A 15,541-nucleotide genomic window follows, 5' to 3' on the forward strand; every position below is an offset into this window, starting at 1 on the left:
TGTGTCTGTATATCCAGTTGAACAGAATCTCCCGTCTTCACAAACACAGAGATCTCAGCACTGAACCCTGAGGAGAGAGAAACACACTGTTTTGTTAAGTATCTCACGCTCTGTGTTCAAGAGTTGATCAAAACTACTGTTTCCATTCTGGAGTTGCAGTCTTGCAGATATTTTAGTCCTTACATTATGCATCGCTCTCAGCGCAATGTTAAATTACAGGTTATATGTGTTTGATGAACATTGAAAACACACAAATAACAAAACAAACTATGAGCGAGTCGTGACGACAGTGAAGGACAGGCCTGATCTTTACGCTGTGTTTCTGTTTCATTAGTGACAGCAGTCGTCCGTGAGGGGCTTCTGCCTTTACTCTCGTTTTGTGTTTGATTATTTTATTATTAAAAGTCTTTGATCGTTCGCCGGTTTCCGCCTCCTTTCTTCCCACAACAATGAACTGTGTTACAACATGCTTCATGAAAATATCTTCAAAAAATACAAATCTGATGTCTGTTTTTTAATCCCTAATGTAGCCTATAATGGAAATGATTCTTTATCACTCTAGTGTTAGTAATGTTAGAGACGAGTCACTCTAGTTCTCTAGTGCTTTAGTTTCTCATCAGGAGCAGATCCTGTTCATGAGAAGCAGAACTATAGCAGACTGAACATGATGCTTTACACAAGTGACATTATAGATAAAGCACTTAAAAACAAAACATTTCAGTTAGTTATACACATGCAGTAATTGAGTGTATTACCTGTGTTACAGATGAGGAGAAGAATGAAGGATGTAAGCAGATGATCTACTGCCATTGTAACAAACATCAAGATGGCTGAAGTTGTGTTCTTAAAACAGGAAGTTGAATATGTTGAAATGACACTCATGTAGCCTCAGGCTCCTTACAACTCTCTACGTCAGATGAGGAAAATCACAGTTTCACACTGATCTCTGAGAAATAGCTTTTCCCTCCATATTGATGAGACTAGAAATGATGAAACTTGAACCAGCCACAGAAAACAGACTATGTGGAAAAATACACATACAAGCATGTTGTGAATAGCATTGGTTCTATACTACTACATGAGCAATAACTGTTAATGCACAACTTACATTAACATCAAGAGGTAATATTACATTACATCAACACTCCCAGTGTGTGTGCTCTAACTTGGATGGGTTAAATGAAGAGGACAAATTCCAAGTATGGGTTACCACCTTCTCATAGTATATGCGATATTTCCAAGTATATGCTTGCCACTGTACTATTCCAGCTAGCACAAATAAGAACGCTTTGCTAACATTCCCATTAAGTTACGAAAACAATATTTTTGAATGTTCTCTGAACGTTAAAAATGTCCAGTTTTTCAAATGTTTACAAAGAGTTTTTTCTTGGTTATGCGAATGTTAAGGGAACATTCAATTTTATTTTTTGGCAAACATTATGGGAATGTTAGTTTTGAATGTTCTCAGAACATTCTGAAAGAAGAAGTAGCATTTAAAAATCGTTTAAAAATACGAACCTCCAACTAAAATAATTCAGAAAAAGCTATAGAGCTAGATAGTGTTTTTGTGCTAACGTTTTGAGAACATTATTAAAGACCAGATAACTCTAAGCAAACAGTTATTAATATTAGGCTACTAGAAGAGTGTTTGTTCATAATTTTTATGTCCTCATAATATTTCTCTCTCTTTGTCATAATTCTTACAATTAATAATCACATGTTCAGTTTCACTCTGTCCACACCGTTCACACAACCCTTGGATGTTTAGACATTAGATGAAGCGTTTTATTTAGACCGTATATGCTCTAATCTTAATCTTGAGATTCTACACTCAAAAAAATGATATGTTGGCTTTAATTAATTTTTTTTATGCCAACAGGTTCCACATAACTGGGTTACGTTAAACTAACATAATTTGTTCATGTAACTTCAACATCATGGAATTAAGTCATTTTAAGCGACCCAATTTAAGTAGTCTCAAAGAGAATTTTTAAAGGCTTCCTGGCATGATTCAGGTGTTTCAGGTGTATCCATTAATATTTCATTTACTTTTGTGACACATAATTAAATTGATAGATTACAGCTAGCTATTTGCTAGCAGTAGCACATGTTATCATCTTAAATGCTAAGATTTACATGCTCTTTCAGCCAAAGCAGTTGTACGTAACAAAATCAGTCCACAGCCAAACAAAATGCTCCACTCTTCTCCACAATGGTAACACACTGTAATTTAAATGGTTCTAATAATTCCAATGTAATTGACCATTAAACACAATTACACACTATCAAGTCTTCCCCTTTTCTCATTTTCCCCCCAAAAAACATAAAATAACACTTAATTTTAACATTTATTCTCTTTTAATTCAACCATTTGCAAAGCATGCTGGGAACTAACAAGCACCGTCCAGTTTCAGTTAATGCAACACAAATCATTCAATCCAACACAAACGGATTAAGTAAACTTAAATTTTATATATATTTAAGCAGATTGAACACAATCAAATTAAGTTAGGGCAAAATGGCAGTTGGCGTCGCACTATACTGCCACCCTCTGGATGTAAGAATTATTTACTTAACATAAATGGTTTGTGTTTAGACAACGCGTTAGGATTTTGTAGAGTTGAGACATATTTACGTGGACCTTAATAGAAAAAAACATTTAAAGTCAACAAACACAATTATTATAAGTAAACTGAATATACATATATTATGTCAAGTGCACAACCTTCCTTGTTCATTTTTTTGAGTGTACTACTTCTCCCAACTTTTCCTTGTATTGAAAATAATTTAAATTATAAAAAAATGTAAATGTCCACCTTTGATTTCATTACTCCAATCTGTTGCTATTTTAATAGCATTTTTTTTTTATCTCTGTCATATGGAATTTCAATTTCTGCCATTTCTTCTTCCACTGCTTCTTTTTCACTGTTAGCTGGGATCTAGATTGTACTATAAGACTAGACAGACAAAACATAAGAAACCGCATCACATCCAGTTGAATGAATAAATGGAAGGAAATACACTCTTACCAAACTCATTTTGAAATCTGACCCTGTGAAGCAAGACTAGAATTAAAGAAATCGAATTAGATTATTATTTATCAAAAGTTATAATTTTCTGAAATCAAACAGTAATATACAGAACAACCATAATCATTTAAGTGAAAATCATAGAAAACACTTTTAAAGTGTTATTAGGTCAATTACATTTAGCGGGTTTTCGTTCTTTGTGATATTTTAGTGTTGTGTTTGTCAAGTTATTATAGTGTAGTGTAGTACCGTGTGGCATTTAAATTAATAATGTATTAATTTAAATGAATAGTGTATTTTACATTTTTTAAAGAAAGTTCAAATTAAAATGACGAAGAAACAGCGAGCCGTCAACATTCCGCCTCAAACAGGACCTCAGATGAGGAGCTCTATATATCGCCTGCTTGAAATTATACGAATATTTGTATAAAGCTTGAACAACAATAATAAACATGCATATTTCCCAATATATCTATATATAAATAAGATTTATTATTTCATCTGAACGATTATCACATCGTATATATAAGTATTACCAACATTATCTATCTAACAGTAACGTTACCTATTTACGCGACGCGGCGCGGTCAGGACCTGAAAACATGGGATCGAAGAAGCATCGTAGGAGCCGATCGCGGTCTTGCTCTCAAGAAAGAACCCGCAGACATGTCCGTTCGCCAGAGGACAGACAAAGTCGGAACCGCTCTCCTGTGAAGGGTTCTCGCAGACGAGGGCGGTCTGAAAGCGGCGGCTCCAGGAGCAGCGGAGGTTCCGCAGGCCCGAGCCGACACAGAGGCAGGGAGTCCGGCCACTCCAGCGACTCTGACCGCGATCATAGAGACAGAAGAGCTCGATCACACGGAAGATCAAAAGACAGAGACAGGTACTTAAAAACATAGACTCAAATAATCAAACTATTCTGTAGGAATTTCAGTTTGTCTGTTAGGAGGGGTGTAAAAAAAACAGTGTAAAAAGTAAAAATTATATCAATCAGTTTAGTACTACAACGAGTGGAAAGACGTAATAATGTAACGTAATTGGCAAGCCAAAGCGAGTTTATTTATATAGCACGTTTCATTCACCGTGGTAATTCAAGTGTTTTTAAAAGGAAAAAGTAATAATACAAAGGCTACTAAAAAAATACAATAGCTATAAAGTAATAAGTTGAAGAAAATAATAAATTAATTAAAATGGTATACTTAAGAGGAATATGAGGGAAAATAGAAACTAAATATTTTCCAAATAATATTTTAGACATTTATAATACTATTTTTTTAACAGTGTAAATTGAGTCTTTATACAATAAACCAGGTATAAACCTTTTAAATTTCAAAGTCGGCATGCACCTGAAGTTGTAATATACTTTTCTTTTTCATTGTGATGTATATCTGAGTGAAATGGCTTATTGAATATGGACTTAATTTAGTCTGTCGGTTGATTTGATGGTTGTGGTTTGCTATTGGTGGATAAACATCATCAGAGATGCCGATGCAAGAGAGAGGGGACGTTACTTTGATGAAATATTATGAGGCCACATGAATTATAAAACAAATAATGATGTGCAGTGTGCACTGAGAAATGAATAGTGATTTTATAAATAAATAAATAGTGAATTTTGATTTCATGGCGACTTTATAATAGGGGTCCTTCATACAAGGATGATCATATCCAAAAAAACTGAAACCTCCTGATTGTGATTGCAACTGTTCTAACAGTTTTTATTATTATTATTTATTGTTTTAGCTCTTCAGGTGATAATCACAATGACCATAAGAAACATAAGATGAAGATGAAACACAAGGATGAAAAGGGCAGCAGGAGGAGGAGAAGCTCGTCACGCTCCAGCACAGACTCCAGCGTGGAGCGTGAACGAGAGAGGAGGAGACGACAGAGCAGGAGTCCCAGCCGGGAGAGAGGGAGGAGAAAGAGTAAAGAGAGGGAACGAGACAGACGTAGACGCTCGGAATCCAGATCCTCGAGTTCTTCCTGCTCCTCTGTCGACTCCGATCAGGGGGGAAAGGCGGCACAGGGTCCATCCAATGCCAAAGAAGAGACCAAGAAGAAGAAGGAGATGATGAAAGCGCTGGAGACCCCAGAGGAGAAGAGAGCCAGGCGTCTGGCCAAGAAAGAGGCCAAAGAGAGGAAGAAGAGAGAGAAGATGGGCTGGAGTGAAGAGTACATGGGCTACACCAACGCCGACAATCCGTTTGGAGACAACAACCTGCTCGGCACATTCAAATGGCAGAAGGTGAGGGAGATGCTTGAGAGCAGAGGTCAAATGCTGAGGGTGGAAATGTGACCTTTTGATCACGTTACGGTGAAACAAAACAATATTTACCTCGAAACATGCCATGATACGATTCAGGAGTCTGTGATAGATATATCAATTATGATATTATGCGCTAGGACTGGTTATTGACAGAAATTTCATAATTTGATTCAATATCGATTCACAAGCTTGTGATTCGATACCGATTATTTTGGAAATTTCAGGTACATTACATAGCAAATTTTCTTACAAGAAAAAAACTGCTGTGAACTAGTTGGTACTACATTACTATAATAATGAAGGTTAAAATTGACTGATTTGTGTACAATCACTTAAAAGAAGGACATTTTTAGAATAACAAAGTTATAATACTGACTTTATAATTACACAATTACGTTTTGACTCCAATTCGTTTTTTTTAAATATAAACTTTTAAGTGATTGTCATAAAAACTCTTTGCTTGATCTGAGGAGGCAACAGCGATCTGTTACGCCACATTAAAGAGTACCAAAACGGTAGTGTTCGAACTTTTACATAAAATTGACAGAATTTGAAATCTGAGACTTCGTTTCATATCAAATTTAAAAAGCTTATTGCCAGTTATTGGATGGGAGGCGAGCTACAATGTTCTGTTCATTCATCAACTAAAATCAGGATTGACTAAAAGATCGATTCTTGGGATTTAAGAATTAAAACCATTTCATAAAAATGAGAATCAATATTTTTATTTTTTTACCCAGCCCTATTATGTGCCTATTTTACACAGCCAGCATTTTTTTACTCACAAATGCAACCAAAATGTAACATTGAACATTTAATTGAACTCCCTCTGAAAATCCTGCAAATCGTGTATCATCTACAACAAAAAATACACTTAAAAAATTTTTTATGTAGAATAATTATAGAAAAAAATCGAATTACTAATGAGTTTATCAGTCATCTGTTGATGATAGCTCATCATTGACTTGTGTAAGGAAAACGATTAAGACTGTATATTGATTGATACATAATATTGTTAGTCATTTGATTGGTGCATAGATTGATATCGATGTACCGTTACACCCCTAAATGCATCTTGATATTGCAGTGATGTTGCTTGAGAAAGTCTGGTTAGGACTAAAGAAATCAAGTTAATTTTTCTGCTGTGTGTGTGTGTGTGTGTGTGTGTGTGTGTGTGTGTGTGTGTGTGTTTTCAGGCTCTGGAGAAGAAAGGCATCGGGCACTTGTCAGAAAAAAATCTGAAGGAGAGAAATAAACACATCCAGGAGGAAAACCGCAGGGAACTACAGAAGGTGCCAAACGCTTCTGAACACTGAAATCATGTTATAGAATTGGGAATTTTGATTTCTAAATTGAAAAAGTATTTTTATTTAACATGACTGGAGGCACCATAAACAAATATGTGATCATATTTTAAAATAGTTTAATTAGTCAGAATCAAATATAACAACATGTTCAAAAGGTCAGTAGTTAATTCATTTTCATAATGCGACAACATATCAGTGTTATTTTTTTATTCATATTTTTGAATTAGTTTTTATTTGAATATTTTCTTAAAGTAGTTTAGTATTTTATTGTGTGATTAGTTTGTCATTTTTATTAGTTTATATATATATATATATATATTTGTTTTTTATTATTATTATTTTTTTTTTTTTTTTTTTTTAAATAGATTTTGTATTATTATTTTTTTTTTCAGTTTTAGTTATTTTAGTCCAAGTTAAACTAAATGGAAATTAGAAATGTTGTTTTGGCAACTAGCTAAACTAAAATAAGTTTAATTTAAAAAATATATTAATTTAATTTGAGTTATTTTTAGTTTATTTCAAGTAACTGAAGTTTTTTGCTTTACTGTTTTAGTTTTAGTCAACTATAATAACCCTGCAACATTTGAATTGAACTTTCATGACATTCATAACTATTGATTAATTTCCCTAATGAAATGTTCTCATAATAAATTGTACTCTTTATGTGTCTAAATGTGCATCCAGATTGCTAAAATGAAATAAAAACTGAAGTAAATGTTTGAGACTTGTGTGTTCAGGTGAAGCAGCTGCGCCTGGAGCGAGAGCGGGAGAAATCCATGCGGGAGCAGGAGCTGGAGATGCTGCAGAGGGAGAAAGAGGCGGAACATTTCAAAACATGGGCGGAACAGGAGGACAACTTTCATCTGCACCAGGCCAAACTGAGGTCACACTCTTCAGATGGCTGATCTTTTGATGCATGTGATTGGATCATTTGTAACGTGTTTCTGTGATGTGATGCAGGTCTAAGATTCGTATCCGTGACGGCCGAGCGAAACCCATCGACCTGTTGGCGAAATACATCAGCGCTGAAGATGATGATCTGTCGGTGGAGATGCATGAGCCGTACACCTTCCTCAACGGACTCACCGCCACAGACATGGAGGACCTGCTGGAGGATATCAAGGTGTGTGTGAGAGAGAGAGAAACAATCATTTAACACTTGATTGGTTCAGACATTACATTAAAATGTAAAGTAACCGTACTTGCATGGTGATTTTGGTCATAGTCGTGGTTTTAACCGCTGTGTTACTGGCTGCAGGTGTACATGGAGCTGGAACAGGGCAAGAACGTGGATTTCTGGAGGGACATGACCACCATTACTGAGGACGAAATCAGCAAACTGCGCAAAATGGAGACGTCAGGGAAAGGGCCAGGTGATGTGATGACCTTCGCTATCATATTTACATCCTGTTTACTTTACAGTTGATTCATTTCAGAGTAAATATGTGACCCTGGATCACAAAATCAGTCACAAGTCACATGGGTATATTTGTGGCAATAGCCAACAATACATTGTTTGGGTCAAAATTATAGATTTTTCTTTTATGCCAAAAATCATATTTACATTTTTCATATTCATATTTTGGGATATTAAGTAAAGATCATGTTTCATGAAGATATTTTGTAAATTTCCTACCGTAAATATATAAAACATGTATTTTTGTGAGTGAATGCAGCACAATCGCGAACATAAATGAACAACTTTAAAGGCGATTTTCTCAATGTTTCAATTTTTTTGCGTCCTCAGATTCCAGATTTTCAAATAGTTGTATCTCGGCCAACTATTGTCCAAATAAATGTTCACTATGTTAGTAACTTTAATTTATGCTATCAATAAATTTGTATCGTTTTTTTCAAGATTGTATTTACACTACTATTCAAAAATTGCAATAAAGCAATAAATAAAACATTTATAATGTTACAAAAGATTTCTATTTCAAATAAATGCTGTTCTTTTGACCTTTCTATTCATCAAAGAATCCTGAAGGAAAAAGTATCAAGGTTAACTTTCCACAAAAATATTAAGAAGCACAACTGTTTTAAACATTGATAATAATCAGAAATGTTTCTTGAGCATCAAATCATCATATTAGAATGATTTCTGAAGGATCATGTGACACTGAAGACTGGAGTAACGATGCTGAAAATTCAGCTTTGATCACAGGAATAAATAAAATGTTCTGTTCAAATAGAAAAGGTATTTTAAATTATAATAATATTTAACAACATTACAGTATTTTTGATCAAATAAATACAGCCTTGGAAAGCAAAAGAGACTTATTTAAAAAAAAAAAACATACCAATCCCAAACTTTTGAATTGTAGTGTATATATTTTTTTATTGTATTATAGTTTATTCATATTTATTTGTCATTATTATAGTTTTTCATACAGTAGTGGACGAATATTTTTAACGACCCTGCAAGTTCGATTAAACCATCAAAATACATGGAAAATATTTACAAATAAATAATTATTTTAATAACACTAAACTGACAAAATTATTTGGCAAAAAAGTTGTACTACAACTACAGGTTTTATTTTACTATGCAAAAACAAAAAGCTCACAGGAAAAAGCATATGTTGACTACAACAATCAGTTATTAATATTCATTGGTTCTCGCTTGCTTTTGCATGTGTTCATAAATTCTTTGTATGTCAGCCTGGCCAAGAATCGTCACGTTTCATATCACAAATAAAATGATTGACTCCAAGCACAACTAAGCAATATGCTTACAAAATCTTGAACACTTTTTGAATATTATTTGAATAAAGTGTGAAGATGTCAGTTTTCATAGTCCAGCCGTCACTTCTGGCCACTATCTACAGTTCTCTCTAAATAACTGCAGTGAACTCAAATTGAATATGTTAAATGAAACCTGTGAGGTTATATAGTTTTCTACAACACTTCTCATAATTTAGTACATTTAGTAATGAAAGTCATCCATCTCTGATTTTGGTTTTTGATTCAGGTGACCGGCGTGAGGGCATAAACACATCTGTCAGCACAGATGTGCAGAGCGTGTTTAAAGGGAAGACTTACAGTCAGCTTCAGGCTCTTTATATGAACATCGAGAGTAAGATCCAGGCCGGAGGCTCCAACCTGGACATCGGCTACTGGGAGAGTCTCCTGCAGCAGGTGCGGGTCTACATGGCACGGGCCAGGTGCGTATCCCAGCAGAACTGTCCTGGGGACTTTAGAGGTGTTTAGCATTCAGCAATGTCTTATAACAAGGGCCTGTGTGTGTTTGTGAAGGCTGAGAGAGCGCCATCAGGACGTCCTGCGGCAGAAGCTGTATAAACTCAAGCAGGAACAGGGTGTGGAGAGTGAACCGCTTTTCCCCATCATCAAAGAGGAGCCAGAGAATGAGCGGCCCATGTGAGTGATTTCATTTCTACCTGAACGTTCAGACTTACAAGTGCTATTTTTTTTAAAGAGACATTTGGGTTGAAAATTCGAACTAGCTATGTTTCCAAGATGGAAAAATTTAATAAATTGGAACCTGCTGAATTAAATATGCAACAGAAAGGTCATGTGACTATGTAGTACGCTATGTTGTCATTCTGCACACTGTTTCACATATAAAAAAAAAATGCATTATACAATATATACTAAAGTTGCATGATTAATTGTGAAAATATCACAATCTCTTATTCCTAAATGACAATGATAAACCTTTGACAAGTACGATCACAGCGAACATTCAGATCTGGCTTCTGATCCAGAGAGAGCAGCTGTCATGTACAGATATGAAACAGCTTCACACACAGTCTTTTCAACCACACATTGTCATTATTTCTGTGTTACAAATATTTGTATTATAACAGAAATAATATCAAAATAACATTACACCAGTAGGTGGCGACAAGTGACTTAAAATAATAATGATAGTTTTAATCTAATCACAACCAACTGGAAAATTCAATGAAAGTACCTGAATGCTTAGACTTCTGAATCTGAATGCTATTTTTAGACTAATTTGAACTGGAGAAAAATATATAACTGTATTTTTTAAGATGGAAATAAACTGGACTCAATCTGCTGAATTAAACATGCAACTTTGTGTGGTCACATAAGTAGTTAACTACAATTTTAAATGATTATTGTTGCATTCTGAATTCTATTTCATTTATTATTATTTTTTTAAATAGTATGCATTATACATTATGTACTTCTTACTAGCAGTATGCTAAAATTTCTGGGTTTCCATGATGATAGAAAACCTGGAAATATCAGGGAATTTGTATTATAATGATTAAATTTGGGCCTGAAAATATCATGGATACAATTATCTAGGGCTGTAGTCAAGACCACCTTTGTCGAGTCCAAGACAAGTCCAAGTCCAGGACTAGTCGAGTCCAAGTCAAGACCGAGTCCAAAAAGGTTCGAGTCCGAGTCAAGACCGAGTCCAGGACAGGAAAAAAAAAAGTCTGCTAAAAAATATAGGCTATAGCCTATAGAAATTAAATCATTATGTAATAATGAAATAATGAATAATTTTAATTGTATTTAAAATAATTGACTAATTTACAAAGAACAAAAATAAAAAAATAAAAAAATTATATAGGCCTAAAGGAGCACTACACATTCGTTTCGACTGTCTGATCAGCCTTACATTCTGTTCCTGTCAATCATACACGCGATGTCAACCAATTAAACTGCATGAGGGAGGACCGAGCCAACTCACAGACACACACACACACACACAAGAGATGCGGATAAACCGCGGATCGGGCGGATGACGAGACGAAAAATTATATTTTAATTAAATTCGGGCGGGTGGCGGCTCAAGCAATCAAATGAAAAATGTTTGCCACTAAGCAAACCTGCAAGTTATGAGCTGGGTTATTTTGTTTCGATATTAGCTACATTTTAAAACAGCCAGTCATTGGAGCCTACCACTCGTGGAATAGGCAAAGAAAGAAAGGTAAGAAAAAAAGTCGGAAAACTTTGCCCATTAATTAGATGTGCAAGGCAAGCAGGCTAGTTTTCAGGGTGTTATGGAAAATTAAAAATATGAATATTCACGTTGCACTAGCGGTGGACTTTCAGCGAGTTTATTTAAACATTTATTTTTTAAAGAGCCGTTTGTGAGTCAAAAGAGCCGGCTCTTTCAGTGAGCTGAGTGAAACGAGCAGGCTCACGAAAAAGAGCCGAAATGCCCATAGTTATTATTAGGTGGCCAGTGTTTCACTTTCCCTCCAATAATATATTGTTTTAATATTGCGGCGACGTATGTGTGATTACTGGGAACATAATAAAGAAACCTGGACTCGGTCGAGACCAAAAGCCATATTTGGCAAGACCAGTGGCCGAGACCGAGACAAGTCCGAGTCCGAATACCAGCGAGTCCGAGACAAGTCCGAGACCATAGAAAAGCGGTCTCGAGTCCGGTCTCGAGTCCGGACTCGAGTCCAAGACCGGACTCGAGTACTACAGCCCTACAATTATCTAGTTACTCAGCTCTAAATAACTGAAAATTATTGTTCTAAAATAGCTCTAAAATATGTCAAAACCTGAAATTGCACTATAAAATGTTTTAATATATATTTGCATTCCACACACACCCCCAACATTTGATTTGTCCATTCTGTTACCCAGTAGCCCCAGAGAGGCGGAGGCTGCAGATGAAGAAGCGGGCAGCTCTCAGCAAGGTGCTAACTTGGAGAAAGACGCGGGGAGACAGACCAAGAGGAAGGATGGAGAAGAGGGTGAGCGGTCAGGAAGAAGCAGTCCTGAGGAGAAGAAGGGAGATGGAGAGGAGGGAGAGAAAGATGAAGCAGCGGAGTCTGTGTTAACGGAGGAGGATCTGATCCAGCAGAGTCAGGCTGAGTACGACTCCGGCCGCTACAGTCCCACGCTCCTTCAGCCCTCCGAGTTACCGCTGGACACACACATCATGAAGGTGGAGGAGGACCTGCAGAGACTCCTGCTGGCCCGGAGACAGCTGCAGGTGACAGGTGCGTATCATAGTGACATTACACACACCACATGCTTTAATGGTTCACTACCAGAATTGTATCAGGAAAAAGTCAAATGTGAACGTTTAAAGTTGAAAATAAGCACTTACAGTGTTTGAAAGAATTTATGGTCAGTGTATAGAAGGTTTAAAAAAAAATTTTTTTTTATCGGCTTCCTATTCTATCTCCCCACTGTTTCAGTTCTTGCAGTATGGCCCTGGGAAGAAAGAAAGAGTATCCACCTTGGGTGCTTAGAAAAGGCAACATATGAAATTGCATGTAATTTCAACTTCTGCCACTGGGAGGCGCATTATGTCCCACCCCACCCCGCCTCTGTACAGGCCACTTTGAATTTGTGAGGGTGGTAAAAAATATGTAGAAAGATAAAAAAAAAACATTGTTTACAGAACATGTTTTACTTGATATCTTCAGGTTGTCATCTCAAAGTATCATGCATGGCTCTCACTTGTCAAGCAGGTTCGGTTGAGCTTCTGTTTATGTTAAATGTGAACAAAAGCATAAATTCAATCTGAAAAATCAACCCTTGAGTTATTTTGTAGACCTGTAATTACAGAAAATGAATCACCATGTGTCAGCCAATTAAAATTAAGAATTTAACAGTCTTGTAGTATAAGGAACCGTAAAGATCTTTACCTGATAGGAGCATTAAACTAGCTTATTAAGAGTTTACATTTGCCTTCTGTTAAGATTTATGGTAAAACATTTGTCTTTTTCTTGAACAGGTGATGCAAATGAAAGTGCGGAGGATGCATTTGTGCGTCGCGCTAAAGAGGGAATGAGCGGCGACGAGGCCCAGTTCAGTGTGGAAATGCCTTTGACTGGAAAAATGTACCTGTGGGCCGACAAATACCGCCCGCGCAAGCCCCGCTTCTTCAACCGCGTTCACACCGGCTTCGAGTGGAACAAATACAACCAGACGCATTACGACTTCGACAACCCGCCGCCCAAGATCGTCCAGGGCTACAAGTTCAACATCTTCTACCCCGATCTCATCGACAAACGCTCAACTCCACAGTACTTCCTCGAGCCCTCAAGCGACAACAAAGACTTTGGAATTCTGCGCTTCCACGCCGGACCGCCGTACGAGGACATCGCCTTCAAGATCGTGAACCGTGAGTGGGAGTATTCCCATCGGCATGGCTTCCGCTGCCAGTTCGCCAATGGGATCTTTCAGCTGTGGTTCCACTTTAAGCGGTACCGCTACAGACGGTGAAGAGGAGGATCTGCTAGCGTTTGATTTATGTAAGCCAAGTGTTGATTATAGAGAACACTGAACGTTTATTTTCAAATGCTGTAAAATTGGTGTAAATCTAAAAATACAAGTACAAACTCTGTTTATTGATGCCACACACATCCCCCGTTAGTGGAAAAACTGGTTTTCGATGGGATAGGACCGAAATACGTGTACTTCACCTTGACATTTTCTGTTTTGCAAGCACTTTGCTTGAATTTGATTCCTTTTAAAACATGTTAGTTGTTTGTACCTTAAAATTGTTATTCTTTTTCTATTTGTCTTTGAGATGAAACATTAAAGGTTGTTTGCTAATTTTTTTGTGCTAATTTTTTTATTCATTTGTTTTTCACTGGCAAAAGACATTTTACAGCATTTAAGGTACAAAAATGTTAAAGTAAAAAATATTGTTAGCATCTAAAACAAGTTTCTGCTGTACATTCATTTTATTTATATATATATATATATATATATAAATAATTTTTTATATCATATAATTTTTAATTGTATTTATTATAAATAAAAACAAGTTTCTGCTGTACATTTAGGTATTCATTAAAACATGTAACATGAGCTACATTAAACTTTGACTAAGATGCAGTCATTTGACACTAGTCTTGTCTTGGCATCCTGAAGAAACAGGAAGTTCATTCTTGTCCATGTGGAATTTCCTTTAAAGGCAACATACATGGGTTTGTTGCAACTCCCACCGCAGGTTTTAACAAGACAACATCCATTTTAATCCCAAAGGGTTCCCTTAAAACAGGAAAACAACCAATACTGTTGTCCTGAAATAGAATCAAAATAGTCTCTTGCCTCAGACTTCAGGGCTCATGTTTTTTATCAGCCGACCTGGGAAAAAAAAATCATGTTTACAAGATTCTGAGTTAATAAATGATCACTTCTGAGGGAGAACTAATCACTGGATTTGATTCAGTTTGTTTGTGGCACTTACTAGCAAGTAAAGTACATATTTATGAGCAGAACAGTATTTTTGGCCTTGTTAGGGGTCGTTTACACAAAATACTTTTTATTCCACTGCACTCCTTTTCCTTTGTTTTTCTATTTAAAACTTATGCTAGACTGACGTGTTTGACCACGCTTTTTTTTTAATCCATGCACTGCCCTTGCAAAAATGCGTTCTGTGTGAATGGCCCTTTAGGCCAGTGAAATAATCAGTATTTATCCATTTTGGACAGGATGCACTTCTTATCACTGAGAGGCCTTTCACACAGAATGTGTTTTCTTTTAACTCGAGTACTGCATTTGTCATGCGCCAGACGCAGCAAAAGATGTTAGCGCTACGTTCAAAGACATCCATCTAGTGCATGTTAACATGGAAAAACAAAAACAATAAAAAAAGTGCAGTGTAATGCATAATGCGTTCTGTGTGAACGACCCCTAACTCTTTACATGGCTTTACTGATTTCTGAGAAACAGTTTGTGGTCAGTTTTATATTGTGGTATTATCTATTTTATAAACCACACATGTGGTTGGTCGCTTGCGTAGGTACATGATAAGATGATAATTTCCTGTCTAAGTGGGTGGTTCCAAAAGTATTATAATGGGCCTGTCCAAATACCCACTTGTGGTCTTTGCACTTGATGACTTGTCTACTACGATGACATATTTCCTGTAAGTGTACAACGGCATGAAGACTGCAAGAATGAAATGTTATATCTAATTAATTTAACTTGCACTGGATAGTTTTCCTCACAGTCTT

At 36.2% G+C, this 15,541-nt stretch overlaps 1 protein-coding gene across 1 annotated transcript; it reads left to right on the forward strand.

The window, feature by feature from the left end:
* The first annotated feature begins 3,587 nt into the window (after positions 1-3,587).
* Positions 3,588-14,132, forward strand: cactin. Its single transcript, XM_084411998.1, has 10 exons — positions 3,588-3,912; positions 4,773-5,277; positions 6,495-6,590; positions 7,343-7,488; positions 7,566-7,728; positions 7,864-7,978; positions 9,577-9,769; positions 9,861-9,983; positions 12,207-12,565; positions 13,309-14,132. The coding sequence occupies exons 1-10, from the start codon at positions 3,632-3,634 to the stop codon at positions 13,797-13,799; spliced, it is 2,472 nt and encodes an 823-aa protein (XP_084268124.1). The 5' UTR covers positions 3,588-3,631; the 3' UTR covers positions 13,800-14,132.
* The last annotated feature ends 1,409 nt before the right edge of the window (positions 14,133-15,541 follow it).

The sequence above is a fragment of the Rutilus rutilus genome (assembly GCF_951802725.1).
Source record: "Rutilus rutilus genome assembly, chromosome: 6".
Classification (NCBI taxonomy): Eukaryota; Metazoa; Chordata; class Actinopteri; order Cypriniformes; family Leuciscidae; genus Rutilus; species Rutilus rutilus.

What these genes read in the sequence shown, in the direction of transcription:
- cactin (XM_084411998.1), top strand. Translation starts at nt 3,632, where the DNA reads ATGGGATCGAAGAAGCATCGTAGGAGCCGATCGCGGTCTTGCTCTCAA. An exon ending in ACCGCAGGGAACTACAGAAG is followed by an intron (nt 6,591 to 7,342) that starts GTGCCAAACGCT and finishes TTGTGTGTTCAG; the next exon opens with GTGAAGCAGCTGCGCCTGGA. An exon ending in CTGCACCAGGCCAAACTGAG is followed by an intron (nt 7,489 to 7,565) that starts GTCACACTCTTC and finishes GATGTGATGCAG; the next exon opens with GTCTAAGATTCGTATCCGTG.